General features: G+C 41.7%; 1 protein-coding gene across 4 annotated transcripts in view; it reads right to left on the bottom strand.

Moving 5' to 3' along the window:
* Window positions 1-26550, bottom strand: part of myh11a (myosin, heavy chain 11a, smooth muscle) — a 31451-nt gene continuing 4901 nt past the window's right edge. Inside the window, exons 4-43 of one of the 4 annotated variants that reach the window (XM_069530476.1) lie at window positions 22011-22038; window positions 17917-18016; window positions 17771-17797; window positions 14329-14421; window positions 14150-14213; window positions 13769-13867; window positions 13377-13520; window positions 13187-13282; window positions 12439-12557; window positions 12159-12311; window positions 11871-12044; window positions 11580-11753; window positions 11298-11412; window positions 10900-11093; window positions 10254-10375; window positions 10100-10169; window positions 9831-9991; window positions 8987-9095; window positions 8704-8835; window positions 8323-8529; window positions 8053-8190; window positions 7818-7941; window positions 7543-7714; window positions 7167-7379; window positions 6909-7053; window positions 6566-6772; window positions 6369-6473; window positions 5809-5961; window positions 5405-5653; window positions 4879-5091; window positions 4552-4764; window positions 4275-4436; window positions 3334-3462; window positions 3156-3244; window positions 2943-3066; window positions 2631-2839; window positions 2189-2297; window positions 1880-2052; window positions 1505-1537; window positions 1-1056 (exon numbers count right to left, since the gene is read on the bottom strand). In XM_069530476.1, coding sequence (XP_069386577.1) covers window positions 1513-1537; window positions 1880-2052; window positions 2189-2297; window positions 2631-2839; window positions 2943-3066; window positions 3156-3244; window positions 3334-3462; window positions 4275-4436; window positions 4552-4764; window positions 4879-5091; window positions 5405-5653; window positions 5809-5961; window positions 6369-6473; window positions 6566-6772; window positions 6909-7053; window positions 7167-7379; window positions 7543-7714; window positions 7818-7941; window positions 8053-8190; window positions 8323-8529; window positions 8704-8835; window positions 8987-9095; window positions 9831-9991; window positions 10100-10169; window positions 10254-10375; window positions 10900-11093; window positions 11298-11412; window positions 11580-11753; window positions 11871-12044; window positions 12159-12311; window positions 12439-12557; window positions 13187-13282; window positions 13377-13520; window positions 13769-13867; window positions 14150-14213; window positions 14329-14421; window positions 17771-17797; window positions 17917-18016; window positions 22011-22038 — 5333 coding nt within the window. In that variant the 3' untranslated portion in view covers window positions 1-1056; window positions 1505-1512. Of the gene's footprint in view, window positions 1057-1504; window positions 1538-1879; window positions 2053-2188; window positions 2298-2630; window positions 2840-2942; window positions 3067-3155; window positions 3245-3333; window positions 3463-4274; window positions 4437-4551; window positions 4765-4878; window positions 5092-5404; window positions 5654-5808; window positions 5962-6368; window positions 6474-6565; window positions 6773-6908; window positions 7054-7166; window positions 7380-7542; window positions 7715-7817; window positions 7942-8052; window positions 8191-8322; window positions 8530-8703; window positions 8836-8986; window positions 9096-9830; window positions 9992-10099; window positions 10170-10253; window positions 10376-10899; window positions 11094-11297; window positions 11413-11579; window positions 11754-11870; window positions 12045-12158; window positions 12312-12438; window positions 12558-13186; window positions 13283-13376; window positions 13521-13768; window positions 13868-14149; window positions 14214-14328; window positions 14422-16099; window positions 16145-17770; window positions 17798-17916; window positions 18017-22010; window positions 22039-26550 lie in introns of those variants that run through there. The other 3 variants (XM_069530474.1, XM_069530475.1, XM_069530477.1) reach the window with 3 other exon arrangements.

Here is a 26550-nt window from a genome sequence, read left to right as displayed (position 1 = left end):
TTCTTTTTTTTTTAAATATCTTTATTTCTTGTGCAGGTGCTTCAACAATGAATAGATATGAATGGTGTCATGTAAACATCGGTTGATTACAAATGTCAGAGAACTGAGTTCAGAGTGATGAGGGGCATATTGATCATGTACAGTAAATCACGACAAAGGACAAAGATGAAGATGTGAGTGCTCCAAAGTGTCCGATACTGACACATCTGGCTCATGATATTATAGTTGAAGTTACTGAACCTGGTTTGATATTTGGCTATTTCTGGTATAAAAGGACACAGAAGAGGTGCAAATAATATATAAATTGGCGACTTTAGAAACGCCTAAATATTTGTTCATTGGGGTACAAATGGCAGCACTGATTGGAAGCAGACTGGGTATAGAAATATAATCTGACTATGTATCCAGTCTGATGAACCACTTCAGTGCTGCTCTGAAACACTTAAACAGCAGTCACAGGCAACACGACAACAGCTGCTGATCATAGTTACACATCTGAAGATTTACATTATGTCTCTGCTTTAACTTCTCAGGTCACTTATTGTGGAGAGACACAAGATTTTTCCTGGCAACTTAGTGTGGTAATTAGAAGCACCTACTTTGTGTGTACAAAACCTTGCATAAAAAGTCATTCAGTGCAGTACAACACAGTGTAAATAAAAAGGAACTGCAAATCACACATTAGCAGAGCCAACGAAACAACTCCCCTAGTCGACACCAAGTCCTCCTGATTGGTTTGTCAAGAAAAAGTGCTCGAAAACAAGAAGACAGATCAGTACACTACTGGAAATGGGAGAAAATATCTATACGTCTAAAGTGATATGGAAGAACTAGATAGCATGTCAGACAGTTGAAGTTTTTTTTGGTTTTAAGTGGCACACTTCGTCCCGGAAGATACATCTTATATCTGGTGATATGACGTCCCCTTATTCTGCGGACTTTGTTCCATTGAAGTCACCCTGGGAGTCGGCCTCCTCCTCTGAGGCATCCTCGACCACCCTCCGGCTTCCACCCATGCGCCGAGGTGTGCTGCCAAAGGAGGGCTCGTTTCCACGCCTAAAACACCACCGAGACGCACACACAGGACAGAGATGGAAAAAAACATGGTCACAGTGAGAGAGGGGAATATATTCTGAGAACCACCTGCTGCAAGCTACATGGAGGATTGAGGAAATCAGAAGTTACAGGTTGTGCTTTGGTTACAGGTTAAGCACGCTGGTTATCTTTGTAACTCATTTAACTCCTGGCTCAGGAGAATGAGTCTGGTTTATGGCAGCTAAACCAAGCACTGAGAAAAATGTGGCCACCAAGAAATGGGTGTCATGGAAACCAAATGGTGCAACTTAAAACATTTTTGAAGTAAATCTGTGGTAGCTGATGCCATATTTCTCTCAGTTAGGCTCAATGAAAGAAATGACAGCATTAAGAGTGAGCATGGGGGATGAAAAGTTATGGGAGGTTATAGTGGAAATGGTGACGGGGGAACATTTAGGGGCAGAGGTACCTGCTGTGTTACTCCTTGGGTTCAGGGTTGCCTCTGGAATAGAGATGAACATGATTGTTTTGCTTGTGCTCAGTAAAGCTAAATCCACTGAACTAAAAAACAATCTTTGATGCTTTAAAGCAACACTTTGTCACTTTTACCGAGCAGCAGCGCCCTCTGCAGCCACACGTGGGAATTCATTTGCACGGTTTCCAAGTGGTTTTCTAGTGTGTATTTCACACATTGGCATGCTGTATATGGTGCATCCCCAGGATATAGAGCCTTTAACGATCTACCCATTTTCCTTTTGCAGTATCTGTGCCACCTTGTGGCTTCACAGGAATGAAGTTGGTAAACAGAGTAAACAGACAGAGACTCCTTGGCCTTTAGTCCTACCTGAGTTTGCTCTTGAGGGAGTTGACCTCGCGGCTCATGTTGTCGTTTGTCTCGGTGGCTTCATCCAGCTCCCTCTGCAGCTTCCTGCGGGCGGCCGTAGCGCGCTGAGACTCCTCCTCCGATTCCTCTAACTGCCTCTTCAGCTGCTTCATGCGAGTATTGGCCTTCTCCGCCTAGTGAGCGAATAGGTTAAATATTCAGGCTTACTACTCGCTCATGGGTCACTTCACCAAACTATACACAGGTGCTGGACACATGTACTTGTCCGTGGATTGAAGACATATGACTGAGTGAGTAAAGCCATGGTACCTGGTCTTTGTACTGCTCTCCCTGTTTTCTTTCATCTTCCACCTGCATTATCAGGTCCTTGAGCTTCTTGTCCTTCTGACGGATACTCTTGGCCGAGGCCTGCTTATCCCTGAGAGATTCCAGAGTTCACAGTGATTGGGGAATGAACATTTTATTTTTTTTAAATATGAGAAATTAAAACCAAAACATTAATAAAGGAGTGCAAGTGCAATGTTTTTGTTAGATAATCAGAAACCTAATTCCTTGTTTTACTTTGAGATAGATTTAAGTGGACATTGCGCCACCTACCCCCAAATCAACATACTTTATTTACCTCTGCACCCCAGCCCATTTGCTGGTTAGTTGGTTTGCATGTTTGTTTGTTTGTTAGTTATCAAGACTAGCAAAAAACTACAGGACAGACTACCACAAAAGTTGTGGTAAACCTGTGTGTGTCTCTAACCTGTTCTCCTGCTCCAGCTGCTCCTCCAGCTGTGCCACTTTAGCCTCCAAGGAAGTGATGGAGGACTTGAACTTGGACTTGACCTGGTTCTCCATTTCCTGGAGCTTGGTCTTCAGCTCCTTGTTCTGGCGCTCCATTTGCTGCCGAGCGCTCTCGTTCTTCTGGGAGGCAGTGCGCTCTGTCTGCAGCTCGTTGTTCAGCTGATCCACCTGTGGAGGGAACACGCTGTTAGCATGATACAGGGGAAATGGAAGAGGTGTATAGACTTAATGAGACTTATAAAGACTCATGTAGCTGCAGCGGTCGGGTCACCTGCTGCGTGCTCTTCCTCAGCCTGTCGTTGAGGATCTCCATGTTGCTCTGCTCCTCCTCCAGCTCCTCCTCCAGCTGGGAGATCTTTGCTTCCAGACGACGCTTCTCATCTGCCAAGGCTGACCTGAACACAGCAGCCACAGTGGAAATCAAATCTAATCACATTTTCTTTCCTAGTTTCACTTTACACACTCTAATGAACTCGCCACCCACTTTCCAGAGGAGTTGCTGGCCAGCTCGTCGGACAGCTCGTCTCTCTCGGCTTCCGCCTGCTTCCTCCCCCTCTCTGCCGCAGCCAGTTCCTAGAAACAGATAAGTGACAAAGTTATTATTTCACATCCAAATCTGCTCACAAACAAGTTTCTGCCTTGTTAGGAATACATTGTGTTACCTCCTGCAGCTGCATGAGTTCAGCCTCAAGACTCTTGGCCTTCTTCTCGCTCTCCTTTGCGGTGGTCAGCACCTCCTCCCTGGCAGCACGGGCATCGTCCAGCTCCCTCTGGAAGTCTTTCGTCTGGCCCTGGAGGGAGGAAGAGGAGCAGAAATAGAGACAGAAAGAAGCATGGAGAGTAGAGACATTGAGAATCAGACTGTGATTTATTTACATTTTATAAATCTAATGGCTGATACCTCGTGTTCTGAGAGCTCTTATAAATAGATATAAAAATCTACACCAGCGCCATATTTTGGACCATAGTATTTGAACATGCACTTAGTTAGTTGGTGCTGTCATCATTTGAAGCACAAACCTGCACCAGGGTACAATCTTAGAAAAGCAGATTTCACACTGGTTAAGAATGTGGGTTGCAAAGAGTTTTTTTCGAACCAGACAAAACAATGAGCAAATATCCAGACATTAGATATTTTATAAAGCTTTAAAAAGTGTATTCACCTAAAGCAAACAACAACCAAGGAATAGGATGTTTGTGTGTGTGTTCCACAATCTCAGATTTTCGGATGCAAAAGGTCTGTTTCGGTCTTCACACAAGCCCAACAAGATTGATTCTAATCTACCATAGTTCTACCATAGGTTGATTATGTGTTATATGTCGTCACTGTACTTACACAATGCATAAGCAATATATCGTTATATTGAACTTTTGTTATATTGCTATTAATGAAAGTGATATTGCGATAATTATTGGTATTGTTTTAATCACCCAGCCTAAGTCCTCTCACTTATTTGTGTTAAAAAAAGAAACAAATGTACAAGCTTAGAAATAGAAGGAAAAGATGAACAACAATGTGCATCCAAAAAATACAAAATTAAACCTAAAATACAGTCTTTATATTAAAACTGCTGCTGGATTTATTCCCACCCTTCAGTCTCACCTGAAGCTTGCGGAGCTGCTTGATGGCCTCGTCTCGTCCCTTATTGGCTGTCTCAATATGTCCCTCCAGATCTTTTATGTCTGTCTCCAGCTTCTTCTTGGCTGCTGCCGCCAGGGTCCTCTGTTTACGTTCATCCTCCAGCTCTGTCTCCAGCTCACGAACCTGTGATCATTGTGTATCATCGCTTACTTCTGATGCAGCTGGTGCAATGTTCTCGAAGGGTGAATCATATTGTATTTTTCAGGTAGGATTATAATACATTTGAATGCTTTTTTACCTGCTTGACAAGCTGCCTCTTCTTCTCCTCTCCCATCTCATCACGTCCCAGGAGGTCTCTCTCGAACTGGGCCTTCAGCGCCTGCATGTTGACCTCCAGACGCAGCTTGGCGTCCTCTGCCGCCTGCAGCTCGTCCTCCAGCTCCTCCAGCTGAGTCTTCATCTCCTCCACCTGGGCCTCCAGTCCTCGTTTGGACTTCTCCAGCTCGTGGACCTGCCATTGAACACATTTTAAATCAACTGCAATGCTGTGGCCTGTTTATAATAAACAAGTTATACCAGTGAAACCACTGGATCTACTGATGAATCAAGTGACTCGCTCACTTACACTTTTTCCCACATCATCCTTGGAGCTGATCAGGTCCTCCATCTCTGCCTTCAGGAGCTTGTTGGCTCTCTCCAGCTCCTCTCTGGAGTCCTGGGCCTCATCCAGAGCTCTGGCCAGGGACAGAGCTTTGGTCTCCTTCTCTCTGGCCTCAGCTTCAGCCCGGTCTCTCTCATCTGCATACTTACTGGAGATGCTCTTCTCCTCAGCCAGCATCTGGAGGACAGATAACCATAGATAAGTGGATATACATAGCAGAGATTCAATCCACACTATATTTTTTTTTTCTTTAAGTTATCCTTGCATATAACTAACAGCTTATTATAAAATCCTTGAAGTGTTAACAACTTTCAACAAAAGATTAGTTTCCTATTTTCCCTAAAACGCACCAGCATATTATTGTATTATGTGGCATTTATCAGAAGTACTTACAATAACTTATAACTATGGTGGTTGTACTTTATAATCTGTAATCAATTTTTACTTTTCCCGTAATAATCCAGAACCTCAGTATTCTGGTTTATCTGACCTGGTCAAACTTCTTCTGCTTCTTCTCCAGGTTGGACACGTTCTGCCTCTGGTTGTCCAGGTCCATCAGCGTGTCCTCCAGCTCCTGCTGCAGACGGTTTTTGGTCTTCTCCAGCTTGTCAAACGCAGAGGCCTTCTCCTCAAACTGGGTGTTGGCTGCCTCCAAGTCTCTCTGCAGACGTTTCTTGCCCTCTTCAAGCAGCTCAACGTTTCCTGTCATTTCCTCAAGCTTCTTCTTTGCATCTGACAGCTGTGGGCAGACTAAGACTGTTAGGTCACTGACAATAAAAGAGGAATCTTGTGTTAGTGTTTTCAGGTTACTTAGCAGTGAATTTGTCTTTTGAATAGTTCATGTTCTAAGACTAAATCATCTGTTCAGTAATGAGCCCTGGTTTGAGCTCTGACCTGGATGTTGAGGGTCGACACGTGTCGATCCACGTTCCTCTTGGCCTCCATCTCCTCCTCAAGCTGCTCCTGCAAACTGTTCTTGTCGTCTTCCATTTGCCGAAGCTTTGTGGAGAACTGCAGCTTCTGACGCGTCTCCTCGGCCAGCAGCTCCTGCAGCAATACACAAGTTCCAAGGTCAATGCTTTTAGTTCAACATGTCAAAAAGTATTATTACCTCTGGCAAGGAGGTTATTTTTTCCTACCTGCCCCCAGGAGCCCATTATATTTTGGAGAGGATGCAGGATTTTTCTTCACTTTCTTTAACATTGTAAAATTTATGACATTTTTAACATTGTCACCATTTTCCGAGAGAATAATTCACGGATCTTGATGGATACAAATCCGACTGGAATTTAGTGTGACATGATTGAATTTAATGGTACTTTTGGGGCTTGGCAGAGGTATGCATAGTACTGAATGACATTTTAGTTTAGAGTGTTTAAGTATCACAGGAAATATTACATGTAAACTGTATAGATTATACAATATAGCTGTAATTCTGCTTGAAGTCCAGTTACCTGTGAGTCTTGGAGTTGGGAGGATAAGCTTGAAACATCTTTGCTCAGCTTGATGTTCTTGCCTTCTGCCTCATTCAATATGTTGGTCACACTCTCCAGTTCAACCTGCATGAAGATAAAGATAACGTTTCTGTAACATTTATACATAAAAGAATATTTTATTTCTCTGTACATTTGTGAGGTAACTAATAACTCACAGTGATCTTGGAGCAGCGCTCTCCCAGCTCAGCCTTCTGCTTCTCACTGTCACTGAAGCGTGACTGCAGATCCGTCACCTGACCCTCCAACTTCTTCCTCTTGTGCTCCCCGTCTTGTTTGGCCTGGGTCAGTGAGCGCACCTCCACCGTTAAGTCTGATGTCTCCTTCTCCAAAGCTTGTTTGGCCTTCTCCAGGTTTGACTTCACCTGAGAAAGTAGAAGATCAGTATTGTTGAGACTAGAAAGAAAACAACACTTTTTCCTAATAGAAACTCTATCAAGCGAAATAAACAAGCTCATTGGCCCCTAAGTGATCAGACTATGTGACAGAATGCAGGCCTACTCTCTTGGACTGCTCCAGCTGCTCCGTGAGCTCCTCCACAGCCTGGGTGTGTTTCTGTCTCATCTCATGGACCTGGGCCTCATGGGTTCGGTTCTCGTCCTCGATGGCTCTCTTCAGCAGCGTCACCTCCTGTTCACGTTTGGCTCTGCACAACAGATGGATGGATAATGCAGATGTTTACTTAACAAATATGAACTTTTTCACCTCTAACCACATGAGCAATCCAAATAATGGATATTTTAGTTTTGTGTGATTAACCTTAGTTCTTGCTGAGTGGCGGTGGTGTCCAAGGTGTCCTCCAGCTCAGACTTGAGTGCCTCCAACTCCTCCCCGAGGTCTCGTTTGATCTTCTCTGCCTTGTTCCTGGCTGCCCGCTCAGAGTCGAGGTCCTCCTGCAGGTCGGAGATGTGTCCCTCCAGCTCTCTGATCTTCTTCAGTGCGTTGTTCTTCTGGGCTGTCTCATCTTCTAACCTGAGAAGGAAAATAAGTGCAGAGGGAGAAACTAGTGAGTATATTAGAGGTTTATAGTTGCTGTGAGATACAGGAGAAGTACTTGGCTTTATAGGGTCCAGAGTACTGGTGATTAACTTAGATTAATGCGTATATATATATTTGTAACATCTAAGGACTTTACCTGGCTAAGGCGTTCTGTAACTCCTCCTCCTTCTTGGCGAGCTGAGCTTTGAGGTCAGCGATCTGAGCCTGCAGGTCAGCTATCTGCTCTTGTAGGTCATTCGACTCTGCCTCCAACTTCCGCTTAGCCTTGTCCAGCTCCTGGCGACCCTTTTCTTCTTTCTTCAAGCGGACTATTAGTATGGGGGAGGGGTAACAATTAGCATAAATCTACATTTTGTAGAACAAGCACTGCTCCAGTTGTCACATCAGTAATGGTTTATTAAGGATGATTACCCTCTAATTCAGAGATCATGGACTCGTGTTTATTTTTGAGCTTGGTGAGGTTCTTTGACTTCTCCTCCTCCTCAGCCAGATTGGAGCTGAAATCTGCAATTCTCTCCTCCATCAGCTTCCGCTCCTACAAAACATCATTTATTTGCTAAATTTGCCTTCTTCTAACACAGGTCACTTGGTTATTGACTGACCAATATCCAGGCCTCTTGGATAAATGCTGTTTTGCAGTTCTTACCTTCAGCAGCTTGTTGTTCTGGTCCTCCATGACTAGAATATCGTCATCCAGCTTTTTGATCTTTCCCTCGTAGGTTACCTTCTCCAGCTGCAGCTTTTGACGTGCGTCCTCCTCCTCTTCCAGATGTTCCTCCAATTCCTACATGAAAGAGTCTCACACTCACTCACTGCATTGTGCACAGCTAAACATGGAAATAAATTGAATAGCTTCTTGATAACATGAACAAAAAAGCAACAACAAATGGGGAACAAAAAGCAAGAATGTGCACACCTGCATCTGCTGTTGCATTTTCTTCTTGTCCACAAGCAGCGCCTGAGCACGTTCTTCCTCTTCGTCCAACCTCGCCTCCATCTCATGGAGGATCTCTTCCAACTCCTGCTTCTTAGCTGCCAGACGAACCCTCATCTCCTCAGCCTCAGCATACAACTCCGTCTCTGCCTGGAGCTGCTCCTGCAGTGCATTTCTCTCCTCCAACACCTGGAGCACATAGACGGGTGGAGATTTGCTTCAGCTTCATTATCAGCAGATTCAACTCACAGTACTTAAATCTTATGCTTGTATTTAGCAACCTCATGAATTGTTACTTTGAAACTGCTCTAGATGTCTGTGACATTCAGTGAAAAACAAAAATGTGTCTGCGTCATCTTTTACCGATGTGTGTTTCAAGGTGATCTCCTTTAGCTCAGATTCAACCTTTACAGCAATTTCTTTGGCTTTCTGCAACTCATCCTCCTTCAGACTCATCTCCTCCTCCTGTCGGGTCACTTGCAGCAAAGGCTTGACCTGGAGAATTGAAAACATATTTTTAACATGAGGTCTTTAATTTAAGAATTCTAAAATAATTCATTTTAATACAACAAAGAAAAGTAAGAGGCGTTAGTAACATACCAGGGTGTACTATGATATTGTTAGACTACATGAATAAGTAGCTGACCTTTGTGAAGAGCCTCCACCACTGCCAGTTCCTCAGTTTGAGGTAGGCAGCACAGTTCCTCTGAATGACTTTCATGGCTGTGAGCTGCTGTTGCCTCTTTGCAAATGCCCTTTAAAAATACAACAATAAAAGCAATGTCATAAATAATATAATGTAGAGTTGTGATTTATAGTGATAGAAACAGCGAGAACAATAAATATGAAACCCAGTCAAATAAAGAATGAGCCAAAATACAGTTTGAAAGATTAGACTGACTGAACGTGTGAGCAGTATAATGCATCACAGACAGTACAATTTATAATAGTGTATAGTGCAGTACAGTGGCGGCTGGTCAATACGGGGCGCTGCCCCCTCCAGCATCCTGAGAAAAACAAGCCCGTATAAAAATGATAAACATAATTGAATTATATAATAATAGTTTACTCGTGCAATACTCGTGGTTGACCTGAGGCGCCTGTGAGCTTTAAATATAAGTTGTTTTCAAATTGTATTCAGTTAATTTCTATCTATCTACTGGTGTGGGGCGAATGTGGGTCCTGAAAGTTTTGGCAACCAAGGGACCTGAGACCTGCCCTTTAATTGGTAGTAGCAGATTTTCCTCCTGGCACAGCTGTCTGTGCCCCGGACATTCCCACTTTTATTTACAGCCAATAGGTATTGAGTTACTTTTTTGAGGTGATTGGTCGACGCTGTCTCTGATTTCACTGAGTCACTGAGATGTTGCTGAGTGGTTTTGTTGAGTCTGGCTTCAGTTTGTTTACCCTGCACAAACTCTGCACCCCCTCTAATAAATTTTATCACCAGCTGCCATCGGTGTAGTATGTGTGAGGAGGCATGTTCATACTTTCTGGCCAGGAAGCCTCTAGCCTGGGCTTGGAAAGCGATGATGATCACAGTGATCTTCAGATCTCTCTCCTCTTCCAGCTGGGCCAACACTCCTGTGCGGAAGAAGATCTTACTCTGTCCAATCCTGTACAGGTTGGGGTCCAAGTCCACATGCTTGATCTACACAAGAGAACAGTGAGAAAGATAAAGCTCACAAAGTAAGTAAGTGCGACTATATAAATGGACTGACTGTGGTTAACAAATGTTGGGATTTTGAACTACATTTACCATGAGGCAGCAGGCTTGTTTACCATCCATGAAACCTTTGGGAATAGAGCCAGCAGCCAAGATCTCATAACTGTGAGGAGACATAAATATATAAACTGAATATGGTGAGAAAATTAACTTGATTCAAAAAATGATGCAAGTAGATCCCAGTTACCGCTGGCGGAACTCCTGGAAGAGGATTCGGTTGGGAAATCCTTGTCGGCAGATCCTGATTCCCTCCAACACACCGTTACACCTCAGCTGCTCCAGGACCAGATTAGCATCCAGCTTCCCTGCCTGAGAAGAACAGTTTTTTATTAGAGGGAATAGACATGACGTCCTCCAAACGGGGCAGTGCGGCGCAGTGGTTAGCGAGGAGGTACCCGGTTCACATATTCTCTCTGTGACTGTGTGGGTTTTACTCTGGGTACCACGGCTGTCTCCCGCTGTCTACAGACATGTAGATTGGGTTTGATCAGAGACTCTAAATTCACCATAGTGAATGGTTGTCTCTGTACGTTGCCCCTGCGATATGCTGGCTGGTGTCCAGAGTGTACCTCACCTCTCCCACTGACCCTCAAAGGACAAGTGATATAGATAATAAATGACTGGATGCCTTCAAATGCCCATGTGTGGAAATTGTGTTGTTTTTCATATTAAGAAATAAACAGACATGTTAGAGTGTGCCATGAGGCAACAGAGAAAAGTGCTGGATCAGGTCTAAATGTATCATCTTTTTTGAAAATGCTCATCTTGTTCAGGTTCATAGGCTATGGAGAGCATGGTCTCACATGGTCCAGATCACCAGCCTTTTTTCTTACCCTCTTCTCGTGGTTGGGGATGATGCATCTGACAAAGTTGGGCTGGGTGTTGTGCAGCGTGGTCATGAGTTTGGCCAGAGACTCCTTGTACAGCTGTCCCACCGTGCGGAACATTCCCTTCTTGGTCTTTGAGGCACTGGGCATGGAGCTGTCTGTCATCTTGGCTATTGTGTCGAGACCGACCACTCTGTCCGCTGTAACATACAAGACATTTTTATTCAATGTGGCATTGCTGTCAACCACAAGATCTAGTTTGGATCCAAAATTCAGCATTATTAGTTTCACTACATTATTTTTATTATTTCATTTTTAAAACATATTTGCAACAATATTCCCTCAATATAACCACCTGTGGGTGAGTTATGTTTGATTCAAACCAGTAAAGTCAGATATCTCACCATCTTTCCAGAGATCTTGCACAAACTGGCTGGAGGAGTTGTTGAGCAGCGCTGTGACATTATCATTGAGAGGATCCATATTCTTTGTCAACCAGGCAGTGGCGTTATAGTCCACCTTCAAACAATAGCAGTGTTACTTACTGTTACTGTTTTACAGACATTTATTTTCACAATACATCAGCAATATATACCTAAATTATAGCCCCACATAAGAATACTAGATTTCTCAGTGGGGCAACAACTCATGATTTAATCATATTATAAATGTCCATTCATACTCACTCTCCCAGCGTAGTGAAAGATAGAAAACTCTGTCTTGTCTTTGAGTTGTTTAGTTTTGGCAAATTTAATATGGTTTCCTTGTGTGTTCAAGAGTTTCTCCACAAAGGAGATATCTGTTGCTTTGGGGAACCAGCACTCCTCATCCAGCAGGGCCAGGATACCAGGAGGGTTGTTCTACAGAGAATATATACAGTGGTTACAAAGCTTGACCAGCATTTCAATTAAAACACATCAAACTAAATCATTAAATATTTCTGAGTGTCTGCGGATCCTGTTTGGTTGGTCACTCACTGGTCTCTCAATGAGCTCGATGCAGGGCTGCAAGTCGAGACCGAAGTCGATGAAGTTCCACTCGATGCCCTCCCTCTGATACTCTTCCTGCTCCAGAATGAACATGGTGTGGTTGAAGAGCTGCTGCAGCTTCTCATTGGTGTAGTTGATACACAGCTGCTCAAAGGAGTTATCCTGCAACAACCAAAACACAAAGCTTAAGACACTCATCGCGCATTAATATATTGTGTACATTTTAGCATAGGAGCTTATTGATTTCTGGCTCATCAGTGACAATTGTGTCTATACCTCAAAGATCTCAAAGCCAGCAATGTCGAGGATTCCCAGAAATGAGGCTCCCTGGCGTTTGGTCTTGTCCAGGGCTTTGTTGACCCGCGACAGGATCCAGCGAAACAGTCGCTCGAACACAGCCTTCGCCAGAGCTTCAATAGCAAAGTCAGCCTGACAAATACACACAGACAGACAGCAAATGTCTAAATGATGAGAGACAGGTTTGGGAAGTGTTCATTAGAGGAAGAATAGACTTCTTTGTTCTTATGGTTTCACGCAGTGCACAAAGGATCTGTACCTGCTCTTTGGTCTGTGCCTTCTGCACCACCTCTCTTCCCACTTTGATTCGAGGGGTGAGAATGGCACGGGTGAAGTCTGTCACGTTGATACCCTGAAGATGACACACCTTCTGAGCCGCTGCACAGACAAGAGGGAATGTGACGGTGAAGACATGTAAATCATATCACTGTTGTCTCTTTCCTCTGCTTATGGCTCTGTTCAGACCAAGTATTAACTTCCATCCTCAGAGATCCACTCACGAGTGGACAGCGATCTTTATGTCATTTCTGTCTGTGAAGACCACTTGATGTTTTCATCCTGTCTGAGTTTACAGATGTGCCCAATGACAGTGTTTGTGTTTGTGTTGGCACAGACAAGAGAGATAGAGCGAGAGCAAGAGGGCGGGCAAAGTCAGAACGAATGAATAATTGTGTGCAGCTGTGAAGAGAGATTTATATCAAGTTAAGAAAGGAATCAGTCATTAAGTGGTGATCAGTGTTATATAAAGCCAACTACAGATATCATGTGTGTCTCAGATCACCTTCATTTGGTTTTTTGGTTGGATCTCAAGACACGTGGGTTCGTTTAGACCTGAGATCTGTGCTGACCACTTGTGATCGGATCACTCAGGACAGATGTTAATACCAGGTCTATACTCAATATATTCAAAAGAAAAGATACATTTTATATTCTAGTCAGTAAAATTAACATTTGGTTAATGGTCACATGTTCATAGACTTAAATAGTTTGAAATAAAGGTGTCTAACCAGTGTTGTCTGGCATAGTGGCCTGCTCCTGGTTCCTCTCTTTCTTGAATTCGATGTTTCCCAGCTGCATCACGGTGGAACAAACCTTGAGGATGTCTGAAATAAACAAGCATGACAGTTCAGAGAAACACTACACACAGTCTATCCTATTCTGTCCAAGCAGAGATAAGATCAGAATGATCACTGGTACCGATTCTCTCCTCGTCAGTGAAGCCCATGATCTTCATGGCCTCCATGGTCTCCTCGTACAGCTCATCGTCTTGCTGACCAGAGATCTGAACGTGGCCTGCACTCAGGAAGCGGTAATTACCGAAGGGCTCCAGGAGCAGTTCCTCTGAAAATAAAACACTTAGAGTTATATAGTGTTTGAATCATGTTTTCTCAGCTTTTACTTGATTATTATAGTTTGACATCAGTAAAAGTGTTCCCCTGCAAGATGAACTTTTCTAATCTCACTGGCTCAACTAAAATATTCAAATAAAATATTCATTACATTTCATTTCAGAAACATAATGTGACTATGACAATGTATGGTCTCTCCGCCTGCAGTTCTTAATGGAAGTGCTGCAGGTTGTGACTCACCACGCAGTTGACCTTGGGCCCCAGCAATCATGTAGTAGAAGATGTGAAAAGCTCTCTCTGTCTTTGCCTGTCTGATACAGCGAGACTTCTCCAGCAGGTCTGAGAGCAGGCAGCTGTTAAAGAATATCAAATTCTGTGCTTGTGATATAAAAACCTTAATCCATTGTTTGTCTGATATGCCTCCCTCTCTGTGGTTTCTACTGCATGAATAAGATAAACAAGAAACAAATAAGGGACACTATGCAAAGATATTGAGCAGATTAGAAGCACACTCTTACATAAAATGCATTGAACAACATATCTAAACATTTACCCTTAAAAAAGTGATTTTAGATGTCATTTCATTTTCAAAAATGGAGACCGATGAGTGAGAAAGGATACATGTCTCAACATTGGCTCCAACAATGTAGCCGGTCACATCAAAATTGATGCGGATGAATTTTCCCTGTTGGAGTGTTGAGGAAAGAAGACGTTGGAGATGAACAACAGATGCACAAAATATAAATGAGAAAACACAGTTTCATACTCAATATATCCACTTCTATAAACAGCAAACTCACAAATCTGGAGGAGTTGTCATTCTTGATGGTCTTGGCATTTCCGAAGGCCTCCATGATGGGATTGGCCTGCAGGAGCTGCTTCTCCAGCTCTCCCTAATGATGACAGCGATATACAAAAACATGGCTCTTACACACTGATTGGTTGTGTTGGGCAGTGGGTGTTGTTTGGTGGGAATGAGGTGATGAGGGTGGGTATGGGTTAGGGTAGATTCAGCAGAATACCATCACTGAAGAGTAAAAATAAATGAACAAATAACAACACGAAGGACATTATTGGCTCACCATTAATCAAAAAATATGCTGACAAGTTAATCTGTAGATAATATGATTTCATACAAATTTACTTAAAGTTCTTCAACATATGTAAAACAGACCCAACTTAAATACTTCTCTCTTTGAGAGAAACTGTTGCTGTTGATGATGTGGAAACGGAGCTGGAGTTGCATGAGGGAGGTTATGTTGGGTCAGATGAGGCTTCCTTCTAATGTTAACTTAACTAAATCATTGAACGATCCTGCCAAAGAATTCAGTGTTTCGCAAAACTAAAATTTATTCTGATTCACAAACAGCCTTGAGGAGATGCAATTTGCTTCCAGCATGACTACAGAGCCCGTGGACCGGTGGGCGGAGCTGGGTGATGGTGGGTAAATGAGGCAGACACCCTGTCACTTTGCATCGGGCTAATCCCCCCGATCAAAGGGGCTTGTGTCAGCCCAGCAACAAGGTCAGGTGCTATAGTCCTCTACCTTACCTACTATCTCACTTCAAAACACTCCCTGCAGCTATCACTGTAAACGAGCTAACGCCAGGAAGAGAGGAAGAGCGCCACATCATAATAAATCTGAGAGCAAAATTGGCAAGAAGAAATGACAACAGTAAACAATGGTTACAGATTATCTTTAAGTAAAGAAAAGTATATGAAAGGATTATTGTCCTCTACTGTAAGACAAGTGTACAACAATGTCTGATTTTGATGAATGATTAGAATGATGGTGGACAGTGCATTTTGACTAATAAGGGTTGACTATTAATTATTATGGGGATTTCTATTAAAGGGGAATTCTGGTATTTTTCAACCTTGGTCCTGTGTTCATAATCAAATCAGATTGGTTCCAGTAGATCATCGGCACCGGCAGCCGCAACATGGAGGCAGTGGTTACAATGTAATCTTATGGTGCAACAGTCCACAAAAAGTCAACTAAAAGTTCTTTTTTTCTACAAATAAAAGTCTAAAATTGCTGGGTCTTTGCTGAGAGTGCGGAACATTACACACTAACTCAATAGGAAGTCTGACTCTCAAGTCTCATGAGAATTGCATGTGTAAGAGAGAGAATTAAAGAGAGGGGAGTTTGAAATACAATGGGGTGCTGCACGGTTGCAAGACATGTAATGTTTCCCACACACACGACCCAGAGTAACAATTTGAGCCTTTGATTGGTGAAAAGCAGCACATTTAGTGGACATTTTATGGACTGTCGCAGTTGCCCCATAAGATTATGTTGTATCCACTGCCGCCGTGTAGCAGATGCTGGTGGATGGATTCCACATTTGTTTTGACAACTGTTCATTTCCACACCCACATTTAAAAAATACAGGATATACAGGAATTCCCCTCTACGCTTTATCTTTGTTTTTTTTGGACATGAAGGAGTGAAGGTGATAGGAGGTAATTAACTTGTTAATTTTACAGTGAAAAGATGTTTCGTTGTGCGGTTAGATAAGTCTATCAACAACAACATTAAGTTTATGGAGAAATTGCAAAGATACAGACCAGCTGTACAGGCGCAGTTCAGAGTTGGCAAAGCAGAGAGGAGGGGGGTCCTTTTAATTTAAGCCACTGGAAAAAGAAAGGAGAGAGGAGAGAAAGAGAAATACAGCACTAAAGAAAGCAAACGTAACAGCTGGTAGGAAAGACTGTTTTCTTTGAGGTTCTGTTTTCACAAAGAAAAGTTATGAAGACAGAAGCAGCAGGAGTCAAAGCAGCGCCTGAGGAGGAGAGAGAAAGCAAAAGCAAAAAAGATGAACCAGATATTTTCTATTGCTATTTCTGATCAAGCAAGGTCCCTGGGAGCAACAAGGTCCTACAGAGTACAGAACAACATCTCCTCAATCAGTCAAGGGAAGGGAAGTGTCTCTTTAATTCACAACAACACTACACCAACATCACAAACCATCAACATCTAGTCAGGAGACATCTAGTTCCTTTCCAGACTTGGTATTAACATCTGTCCTGAGAGATCCGATCAGAAGTGGACAGTTCGTCTGTTCACACCTAGTATTTAAATACGTACTAAATGTGTCTCCTGTGAGCACTTGTGTTCTGATCTCATGATTTTGGTTCTTGAAGAGCAAATCTTGTTGGTTTTAACAACTTGAATTTACAGATATGTCTGATGTCACTGTGTTTGTATGTGTACTGGTGTGTTGTCACGAGCAAGTGATTGAGAGTAGAGAAATAGAGTAGTCAGGTAGTAGCGTTAGAGGAAAAGGTATTTAGGAGGGACTGAATTAATTAATGTGCAAAGCTATGATGAAATATTTTACCAATCTAAGAAAAGTATTGAGCATTATGTGGTGTTGTTAACATTGCGGCAGTATTCCACCTCAACATGTGATCCGAGTAATCAGATCTCAGGACGCATTAAGGGTGCGCTTGGAAGCATTCAGACCTGAACTTAGAGTTGATCACTTGTGATCGGATCACTCAGGATGGATGTTAATTCCAGGCCTGACTAGGGTTCTAGTCACAATCCTACTCAGGAGGATTTTTTATCAAGAAGGTTTCTGAGCTCATTCCAGCCCAGTTGAGGCGTGAAAAAGTAGTCTCACAACAACCATGGTTATAAACTGTGCAAACCACAAGGTACAAGGAATGCTACAGGACTGGACAGTCAATGGCCCATTGTCAGGGCAACTGACAAGTTGAGAGGATGAGGAGGACGGAAGGAGGGTAGGGGGGTCTGTGTTTGAGAGACAACAACAAGAGATGGGCATGCTCACACTGTGCTCGTTGATCTGTGAATGACCCTTTCACTGCCGGGGAGGCCTAAGTTCTAATCTCCGCTGGCAGTGAAAGGGTGTTCATAAGAAGACAGATGACACAAAACTCAACACAATGAACCTGTTCAAGAGTATGCAACGCGATACATCCTTCACTGAACACTTCACAGGTCTGAAAAGTGATTACGAGTCACTACTATGATGATGATGATCATGCAGTCTACTTCAGTTCTGGTTGGGTAAAGATACACAGGTTTCAAAAACACCCTCTAGCTAACAATATAAGGTTTGGGATCTTGACCCTTGCTGAAAGGAAAATTATTACAAACAGCTACAAACAGAGACTCAGAGACATCATCTTCATGCATTTTTCTAACCTAATGAAGGAACACGCACAGACACCACACACAAAAACACACGCCAGGCATTCCCCTTTACTCACGTAGGCCAACTGTGATCCTGATTGTTGCTATTTGGATGAAATGGCGATATACAAGATTAAACTGGGCACACATGTTGAATAGTGAGGGAACAGGTTGGCATATCCTAACCTTTAATACAACATGGTCACTGAACATAGATACTTACAGCACTGCTGTCCTTCTTGCCTTTGTGTGAGGAGGCCACTACAGCCAGATACTGGATGACCTTCTTGGTATTCTCCGTCTTCCCAGCCCCGGACTCTCCACTAGAGAAGGAGGAAAAATGAAAAGGGGATAAAAAGATGCAAGGAGAGAGATAGTGTGAGGGAATGAAAGAGACAAAAAGAAGATAATCAGCCATGGCAGGTTCTCTCACAGTTGAATAAACCAGGTTAATTGATAGAAGATCATGTGCAACATTTTTTCAAAAAATACGATTTTTCTTGGCATCACTTCCCTCATTCTTCCTAGTCGACTGTGAAGAAATAACCAAGAGGGGTGTACGACCTGCAACAGACCATATTCACATGGCAGCTATTTTCCTCTGACATCACACTATAAGTCATATACAATGAGAATCTGACTAAATGTTTTCATTTCACTGGCTCCAAACTGACCAGCAACTGAAAAGACTATGGATGGATAAAATCTGGAGGGTCATGTTTTACATTCAGCAATGTAACTGTAATGGAATATAATGGAGAAGACAGTTTAATCCTGAAATATCAATGCATCTCTGGGACACAAGTATTGAAGCCTAGAAGTAAGGTACACTGGGATCTGGCTAGTAATCTAATGCTAAATGCTTAATCTAATGCTAAAGTGCTTGATGTAAACTCTAAACTCAAATCATAGGATTTGAGCTTCCTACCTTGAGTGTGATGTCAGAGGAAAATGGCCGCCATGTGAATATGGTCTATAAAGCTGGACCACTATAAATCCAGGCCGTGTTTCCCACTGTTTCCAGTCTTTAGATGTTATGCTGTTAACCTGCCGCTGCCTAAAACTTAATATACCACAATATTATCAATAATAAGAAGAAAGAATAAAACCCATATCAAAAACGCTGGTTTACCCTTTTCAATAAATGGCTACCTTCAGCAGCACAGAAAGAATTGCCTGCTACTTTGTGCCTAACCAAAGCCAGTGTTTACGTAGCGAGGAGAAACTTCATATGACATTTACAAGACTATTATAAGAGTTTTATGACAGATACCCTCAAACTGGTCCGACATGTTAAATATTATTAACACAAACGTTTTTAAACAGAAGCCAGAACACTTCACGTCTGTCTTTCCAGAGAAATGATCTCGGACACTCAGACAGACAAAGTTGAATGATCCCAGAGCTTTCAGCCAGTAGTCTAACACAGACACTCAGGTATGGAGCCATAAAAGGCATGGGATGCTCTCTAGGGGCTTGGCAGTTCTGATAGGAACCTAATTACTCTGTCATGTTCAGTTCTGGTGAGGACACACAACCTCCGGGCTCCTACTGAGCAGAAGACATTTTGATGGGACTGTCAAACTGTCTCATCTTGTCTGCCCTGCATATCATCTGCACTCGTTTCACTCACAGTGGAGAAATGTATAAAAAAAATTGCAACCAGTGATGGAGTGTGGGGGTGGATTGTCGTTTGTGTCACTTCAGTCTTCTGAATTTTAAATGATCTCATGGCATTATAAGAAAAAAAGGAGAACCCCTACAGCTAAATCAAAAGGATTTCTCCTCTTCCATATGTGTGATACATTTAAACCCTGCAGATTTAAAAAAGACAGCAAATCTGCACCCTTCAGCGACATCCTGCCACTTTGTGGCCACTATTTCACTCTTTCTGTCCAGTTTTTCACACACATGCAATGAATCCTAAACAAAGGAAACAGCTGACCCTGCTGAGATGCAATGTCAACATCTTGAGAATGGATTTGAGTTTGCTCCCAACTATTTCCCATGGCAAAGTCCTGCTACTATGTGGCAGAATCTGAGGAATAAGATTCCTGCGCAATAATGTGTGACCAAATAAGACAGTAGAAACCCCTGTGAAATCTAATGCAATCCAGTGACTTTATATTTAATGATCTGGTTTCAAGATATCTATTACTTTATATGGTTAATACACTCTTCAAGAAATATTTCATGTCTTGTGTTATAAATCTGAGACTTGGATGATGCATGAAATAGCTTCTTATAAAGCATTAAGTAGTTCACACTAAATAAATTCACATACATGCAGAAAGCCTTTCTAATACTGAATTGTTTAACAATGTTCTTTATACTACCACCAAGTTTTTCAAGAGCTTTCCTCCATACTTTCCTTACCAATCAGATGTAGTCCTTAAATTGAAATAAAAAATTATAGTTACACAAGACTCCCATGACAATTACAAACATAACAAACACTGAATTTCACACAATGAAGATACAAGGCCTCTGTGATGAACTGGTAAGGAACATACTAAACACGCACACACACAGGGGGAGAATGTCATACATGACATTCCATGTATCGCACCAGAAACATTTCTGCCATATATGGCTCCAGAAGCCTGCTGAGGCTGAGCTCGGCTGCTGGCGGCTGTGGCTCAAAGTGTGTTGACCTGACAAACAGTGAGCCAAAGGTTTTGTTTCAGCTGGACTGTATCATATCACTTTTACACTTCATCACTTTGGACAGTTTCAAAGTGAGGCTCCAAATAAGTTTTGTCAGCATGTTGTTATCAGCATCAAAGAGTCAGTTTAACGTGTCAAACTGTTTGTATTCCTATGAAATACCTCTGATAAAGAAGCTTGAGAGTTGGGGAAATGGACTGATGTGATAATCCTGGCATCACTACATTTAAAGTAAAAAAAAAAGATAGTTGAGGAGGAAGAGCTCTTCCTCTCATATCCTTATATTGTCTAACTAAATGATAAAAAGTAAATATTATCATGTTAGGTAGCCCAGGGGTGGATCCAGGGGTGGTATCAGGGGGGCACAGGCCTCAACTCAATCTGATTGGCCCCTGAAGTGCCCTTGTCCTGCCAATAGTCTTTTTTTAAAATAAACAAGTCAGTTCACAAAGCTCACAATAAACATGACGTGTTAAGAATTATATATATTTTTAAGCGTTTTTTGAAATACAAAATGTGTTTTTATATGGAACGATTTTCAAAATATATTCAATCAAGCATGAAAAAACTGTGGCTTTGCTCAAAGCTATAGAGCAAGCAGTAAACGAGGAATGATTTAAATGTTTACCTTACTGAATCAGGAATTGTGCATGGGTGTTGGACTTAAAATTGGCCCCTCTATGTCAATTGTGGCCCCTTTATGGCCCCTGATTTAGAAAAATCCTACATCCACCACTGTGCTAGAATCTACTGCTCATCAGTCAATTTACAGTGACTGTAGTGGACTCAGTGAAAAGATAGTTTACGTTCTATATATGGTACATAAAGGCATGTTTCTGTTTATTTTATACTCAAATTTGTTCTTTTCTTTCCTTAGTTATTCTCTTACGTTACAGTTACAGTAGAATCGAAGGGAAATAAACATAGATCATATCCTATTGGGAAATATAATGTGAGAATCGTATAGAAAAAATGGTAAATACAATGTATTTGAAATTAATCTAAGCATTTATACATACATGAAACATGTATAAACATAACAAAGCCAACTAAGCTATTAAACATACAAAGGACAAAAAAATAAATGTATTTGTGTTCTTTGAATCAAAAGCCAAAGATCAGGCTATTATTGCCCTACAAAAGGACCCTGTGTGTCCCTGAATTTCCAATCACCCGGTCAAAGTTCTCAAGAATTAGCTTAAAATAAATAAACTATCAGAATGGAGCCTAAATATTTGGAGATCTAATCTGGTTCTCCCATCAGGATGCAGGGCACACTTCCTGACCGATAGTCTGTGATGAGAGCAAGGCCACGGCCCCAAGGGAGAGCTGCGGACACTCATTCACTTCGGCTCCATTTGAATAAAACTCAATTGCACGGTGCAACAAGCAGGAAGAAACCAGCCACCGACGTCCTCAAAATAAACAAAAGAAAAACACATACCACTGTTAAATTATGAATGATTTCTTAATGGCTGATGCTGTGAGACCAGACAGGAATCTAATGTGTTTAACTATGTGTTACACGATCATTACATAACTGTTTCTTCATAAAAGCACAACGCACACACAGACCTCCTTCAAACATTAATGTGACGTTGAGAGTGATGCAGACAAAGGTGAGGTTGGATTTGACAGATGATCACTTACGTGCAGAGAATGGACTGGTCCTCGCGATCTGCGAAAACAAAGACATTTTACAGAGTTCAACCTCTTGTATGAAAACTAATTCTACAAATATGCAGGTTGTAAGTGAGTGTGCAGATCATTCTATAAAACAGAGGAGGTAAACCAAAGGAATCTGCAATAACCAGATTACATATTTAAAAAAATGTATTACGTAGCACAGGAACATACACAAGACTTTTCTTTTTCCCGCTCATGCTTGGCCTGAGGACAGTAATGTACAATAGCACAGTACACTTAATAAAGATCATAATAAAAACCAGTCTGGTGTAGAACTTGAGGCACCAGCTGGGACTCAGTTCAAAGCTAATTTGTGAAGGCTCCCCCGTGCCTAAAGAAACATGTAACTCCCACAAATACTTTGATTTCTACCCATAAAAAACAGCAATGAGTCATTATATTGACTCCAAAATACTCCTGGGAGAATACGCATGAGTCCATGTACGGATATTTTGGAACTGTGTCCTTCATTACAATATAGCCCTGGGGGAGTGCAGGGAGTACTGCTGAATGAAAACTCTCAGTAAGTAAAATCTTAAAGCTGTAAAAAAAAGTTGTTGGGAAAGACATAACACAGATCCTTCACCAATAGTTTGGAGAGAGAGAGAGAGAGAGAGACACAGCAGAATGTTATAAATATCTTTATGAAGCTGATTATGTCATGGGAAGTAAAACAATAAAAAATCTAAAACTATGTCCCCATCTTTGCACCTATGTGGTAATGTACAGTAAACACTGGGAGCACAGAGGGATTAGTCATCAGCTGCTCGGGACACAAACACTCCCTTTCGGGAATTTCACATTTTTATCTCTGGCACATCAGTATGAGGAACATTCTCAGAAGAATGTCTCAGCCAAGACTGGAGGAAGAATGTGTTGAAGCTGAGTTATCTGGATTTGCTGTAGCTGCGTACCACTTCCACTCTATCAAGTCAACAGTGTAAAACAACCTGCATCATTGGCCACTTCTTCATGGGAAAGCCTTCTAACGCATCAACAATTACAGCTTCCTGTCAGCCATATGTTATATAATACATGACCCTTTGGATAAAAAACATTGAAACATTGTTTTGGATTAAATATGAAGCTTTCATAGATTAACACGTTGCCTCATCTTGCTCTGTTCTGCTCGCTTGATGCTGTGAAAGTGAATTTGTCGACTCTCTAGTTCATCACAAGTTAGCTAAACAACTCCATGTGATTTGACCCACATCATGTTCAACATTTACTGTTGGACCCCAAAAACCTGTCAACTAATGAACGTGAGTACAGCTTTGTGCACAGGCAGGCTCAGACTGCAACTCGTATTAAAGACAGTGAATTACGCATCCCACCTGTAGGGGGAGCCAGAATGTAGCAGAGAGAGAAACTTGTATTGTGTTGCTTTAAAGCTTCACTTTTATGTGACATTTTTTACTTATTACTTATTAGTTTTCAGTTTATGCCTTTATGTTTGCATGTGTATGTTTTAACTGACCGTGCTGTCACTGGCTTTGCTGTTTACTTCATTTGTTTTACTTGCTTGTACACCAGCTTAAGCTGTGTCTTGAAATCTAAAACGGAATGGGTGGTCTTTGAGCTAAAATATCAATTGCCATTTCATATATCAAGAGCCTAAGCAAACGTCTGACTTGTTTAGTCTGAAATAATAACACATTCTTTGTCGTGCACAACATTTCCTGGGTGCCAACAAGTGTGAGATTTTCCTATCAACTGAAACTGCTTTTTAAGGTGCAGCTGTATTTGTGTTTTCTGCAGGGAATTGCTGATGAAGTGTAAACCAAACAGCCTTACAAACACCAATCAATCCTCCCTTTCTTGTTTACTCATGAGCCTGTGTTTAGACATTATGGCTGTAGTACAAAATACTGTTATTTTCTGTGTACTGTAGTAAAACCCTTCAATGTACACATACCTATTAGTGATAGCTGCATTCTTTAAGTAAGCATTAGAGCATTAAGCTTAAGACCAAATCATCAAAGAGCCAAACCAGATTTAGGGAATTTAAAAAGACAATACAAAAAAAAGGAGTCAGGAAACGAGGAGTATTATATTAACAGTTGCTCTGATGTTACATTATCCGCAGATTAGTGGTGGATATAATCGCAGCTGCTTTTCTTAGGCTTCTCTATTTTCCTTTCACATGATCAGTCTTGTCGAGGAGCTGCCAGAAACCTGTCACATTAATTATCAGTTTCCTTTATATGCTCAGCTTTCATCATGAGTCCTAATGCACTTTCAGAACGTGTGTGGGTTGTGGCTTAACTCTGAGAGATAAAGATGGACAGGAAGTGACAACGACAGTAGAGTGGGTACAGTGGGGACCATGTATTTAGTGTGCTATATATCGGTGATCAGTATAGAATGAATAATATGGAAATGTACCTTTATATGACTTTAAATGCTAGTAGCCATTGAGCTATCTTTGTTACCTCCTCTAAGGAGATAATATTTTCATCTGAATTTGTTTGTTGTTTAGCAGGATTATGCTGAAACCAATGAATGCATTACCCCAAAACCTGATGGAAGGATGTGGTGCAGGTCAGGTAGGGGCCCATAAGATTTTGGTGGGGACAGGGGGTACCAGGATGTTTTTCAGTTTCTTTAGCATTGATTTCTCAGAGAATAATTCATGGATCCCAATGAAAAAAAAAACATGTCAGGGGACTCAGATGTAGTATGTGCAATTTGGAGCACATCATAATGAAAATTGAGAGGTATATGTGGTTCTGCAGGGATCTGTCTGCAGAGGAATGCCCCCTCAGTGACATTCTAGTCGTATATTTAATCACCTTGATTGGGCATCAGTCACACATCAGTGTCAATATTCTGTCAGTGAATAGACTGACAGGAGTAAGTTTATCTGCTGACAGACTTGACATGATGTCATCAACACAGACAAACAAGCGACAAGTATGGGAAGTCTCTGATTGCTGTAGGAGGAATTTGCTGCTGATGCTGCCAACATTCTCAAATAAAAGTCCCACGAGTCGGAAAAATGTGTATCTACCAGTATGTATGACAAAATATAATCTAGATTCCAAACTTTCTTCTGAAGAAATGCTACTGTTTTGCTCATTTTGTACTAGAGGGCAAACAAAAGAAAAGTCCTTCCACAAAGTTTAATCATAGATATTAGAATTACTAATCTCTGTCTTGCAAAACCACTTAGCTGTTTAGCTTGCATTAGCATTATCGGTTCAGGTTGTCTATTTAAAGTCCTGTACAGCTACACATTCAGCATCTCTGTCTGCAGTCAGAGAGCTGGGATGGTTTGATACTGGACGATCCCACTTTCTCTGAGCTCTTAGAACAATTACTTCCTAACAATTACTCGTCCAAACATCCGGTTTCACAGGAAAATCTTTAAAGTCTCTTTTCTTGCCCCAAGGAAGAAACTTGGGAATTTACACAGACTAAAAGAAAGAAAAAATGTTGGAAGATTTGAACGAGGAAGGGGAGGTTTCTGAAACAGGAAATGTTTCACGGCTCTCCACCCATCTCTCAATCCAGATGTCAACTCCTCTGAGAGAACATCCTCACGTCAACATGCAGTCCTGTGGGCATGACCCCCTGGAAGCACGAGAAACAGATACTATGGGAAACCAGCCACTCTGAAGTCGCACCACTGCAGGGTTAGGCCCAGAGCCATTTACTGTAAGAATGACTCTGCTGACTGTCCACTATCGCCAACTCTACGAGACACTGACTCTCAAACAGTCCATAAAGTTCTCTTTTAGATTTTATTAGGCCATAATTTTTTCATGCCGACTCACTTTGTAATGAACTCGCAGCAGCATGGGGCTGAGAGGAAGCTTTTGGACTGCACGTAACAATAAACACAGTTCTGCATTTGAAACCGACAGCCCTGAGCCATTTGTGGTTTTTATCAACCACTTTGTGAACATGATAGAGCTAAACGGCTGCGAACTGTCATCACCCAGAGAGAGAAGCTAAACTTCTGACAGCTGATACCACAGCTCACCCACACCAAGGCCTCAAAGCTACTAGCCAACACTTCAATTTGACACAAAAAGTCATGAGGCCCGCAGCTTGCTTGCTTTGTTATGCCTCAATTTAACAGGATCCACTCATGTTTATTTGATGATTTCCATGCAGTAGAAGCTGGAGCCTATCCAAGTAAGCACTGACAGACAGAGCTACCGAAAACAAGAAGCACAAACAGGAACCGGGACAATTAGTGAAGTAAACAGAAAAAGAAACTGATTGAAGACGCACTATGATGGAGAATTAGTGTCAAATGAAGAAAACACTTGGTGATTTCAAGAATCCGAAAATAATGTTGTAATATTACACGTATTTACTCGTAATTTAAGTAAATAAATCAATGTAAAAATAAAGTTGTAAATTAGAGAGAAATATATCTACTACTAAAAGAATAAAGTCGTAATTTAATTAAATAAGAGTAACAATATTATGAGAATGAAGGAAAGAAACATTTTTAGGAAATAAACAGTGAGGAGAAGCCTGGCTCGCTGGAGTT

This window comes from Paralichthys olivaceus, chromosome 8 (genome assembly GCF_024713975.1).
Source record: "Paralichthys olivaceus isolate ysfri-2021 chromosome 8, ASM2471397v2, whole genome shotgun sequence".
NCBI lineage: Eukaryota > Metazoa > Chordata > Actinopteri > Pleuronectiformes > Paralichthyidae > Paralichthys > Paralichthys olivaceus.
The sequence above is the reverse complement of the archived record's forward strand: the minus strand, read 5'-3'. Positions and strand labels throughout refer to the sequence as shown.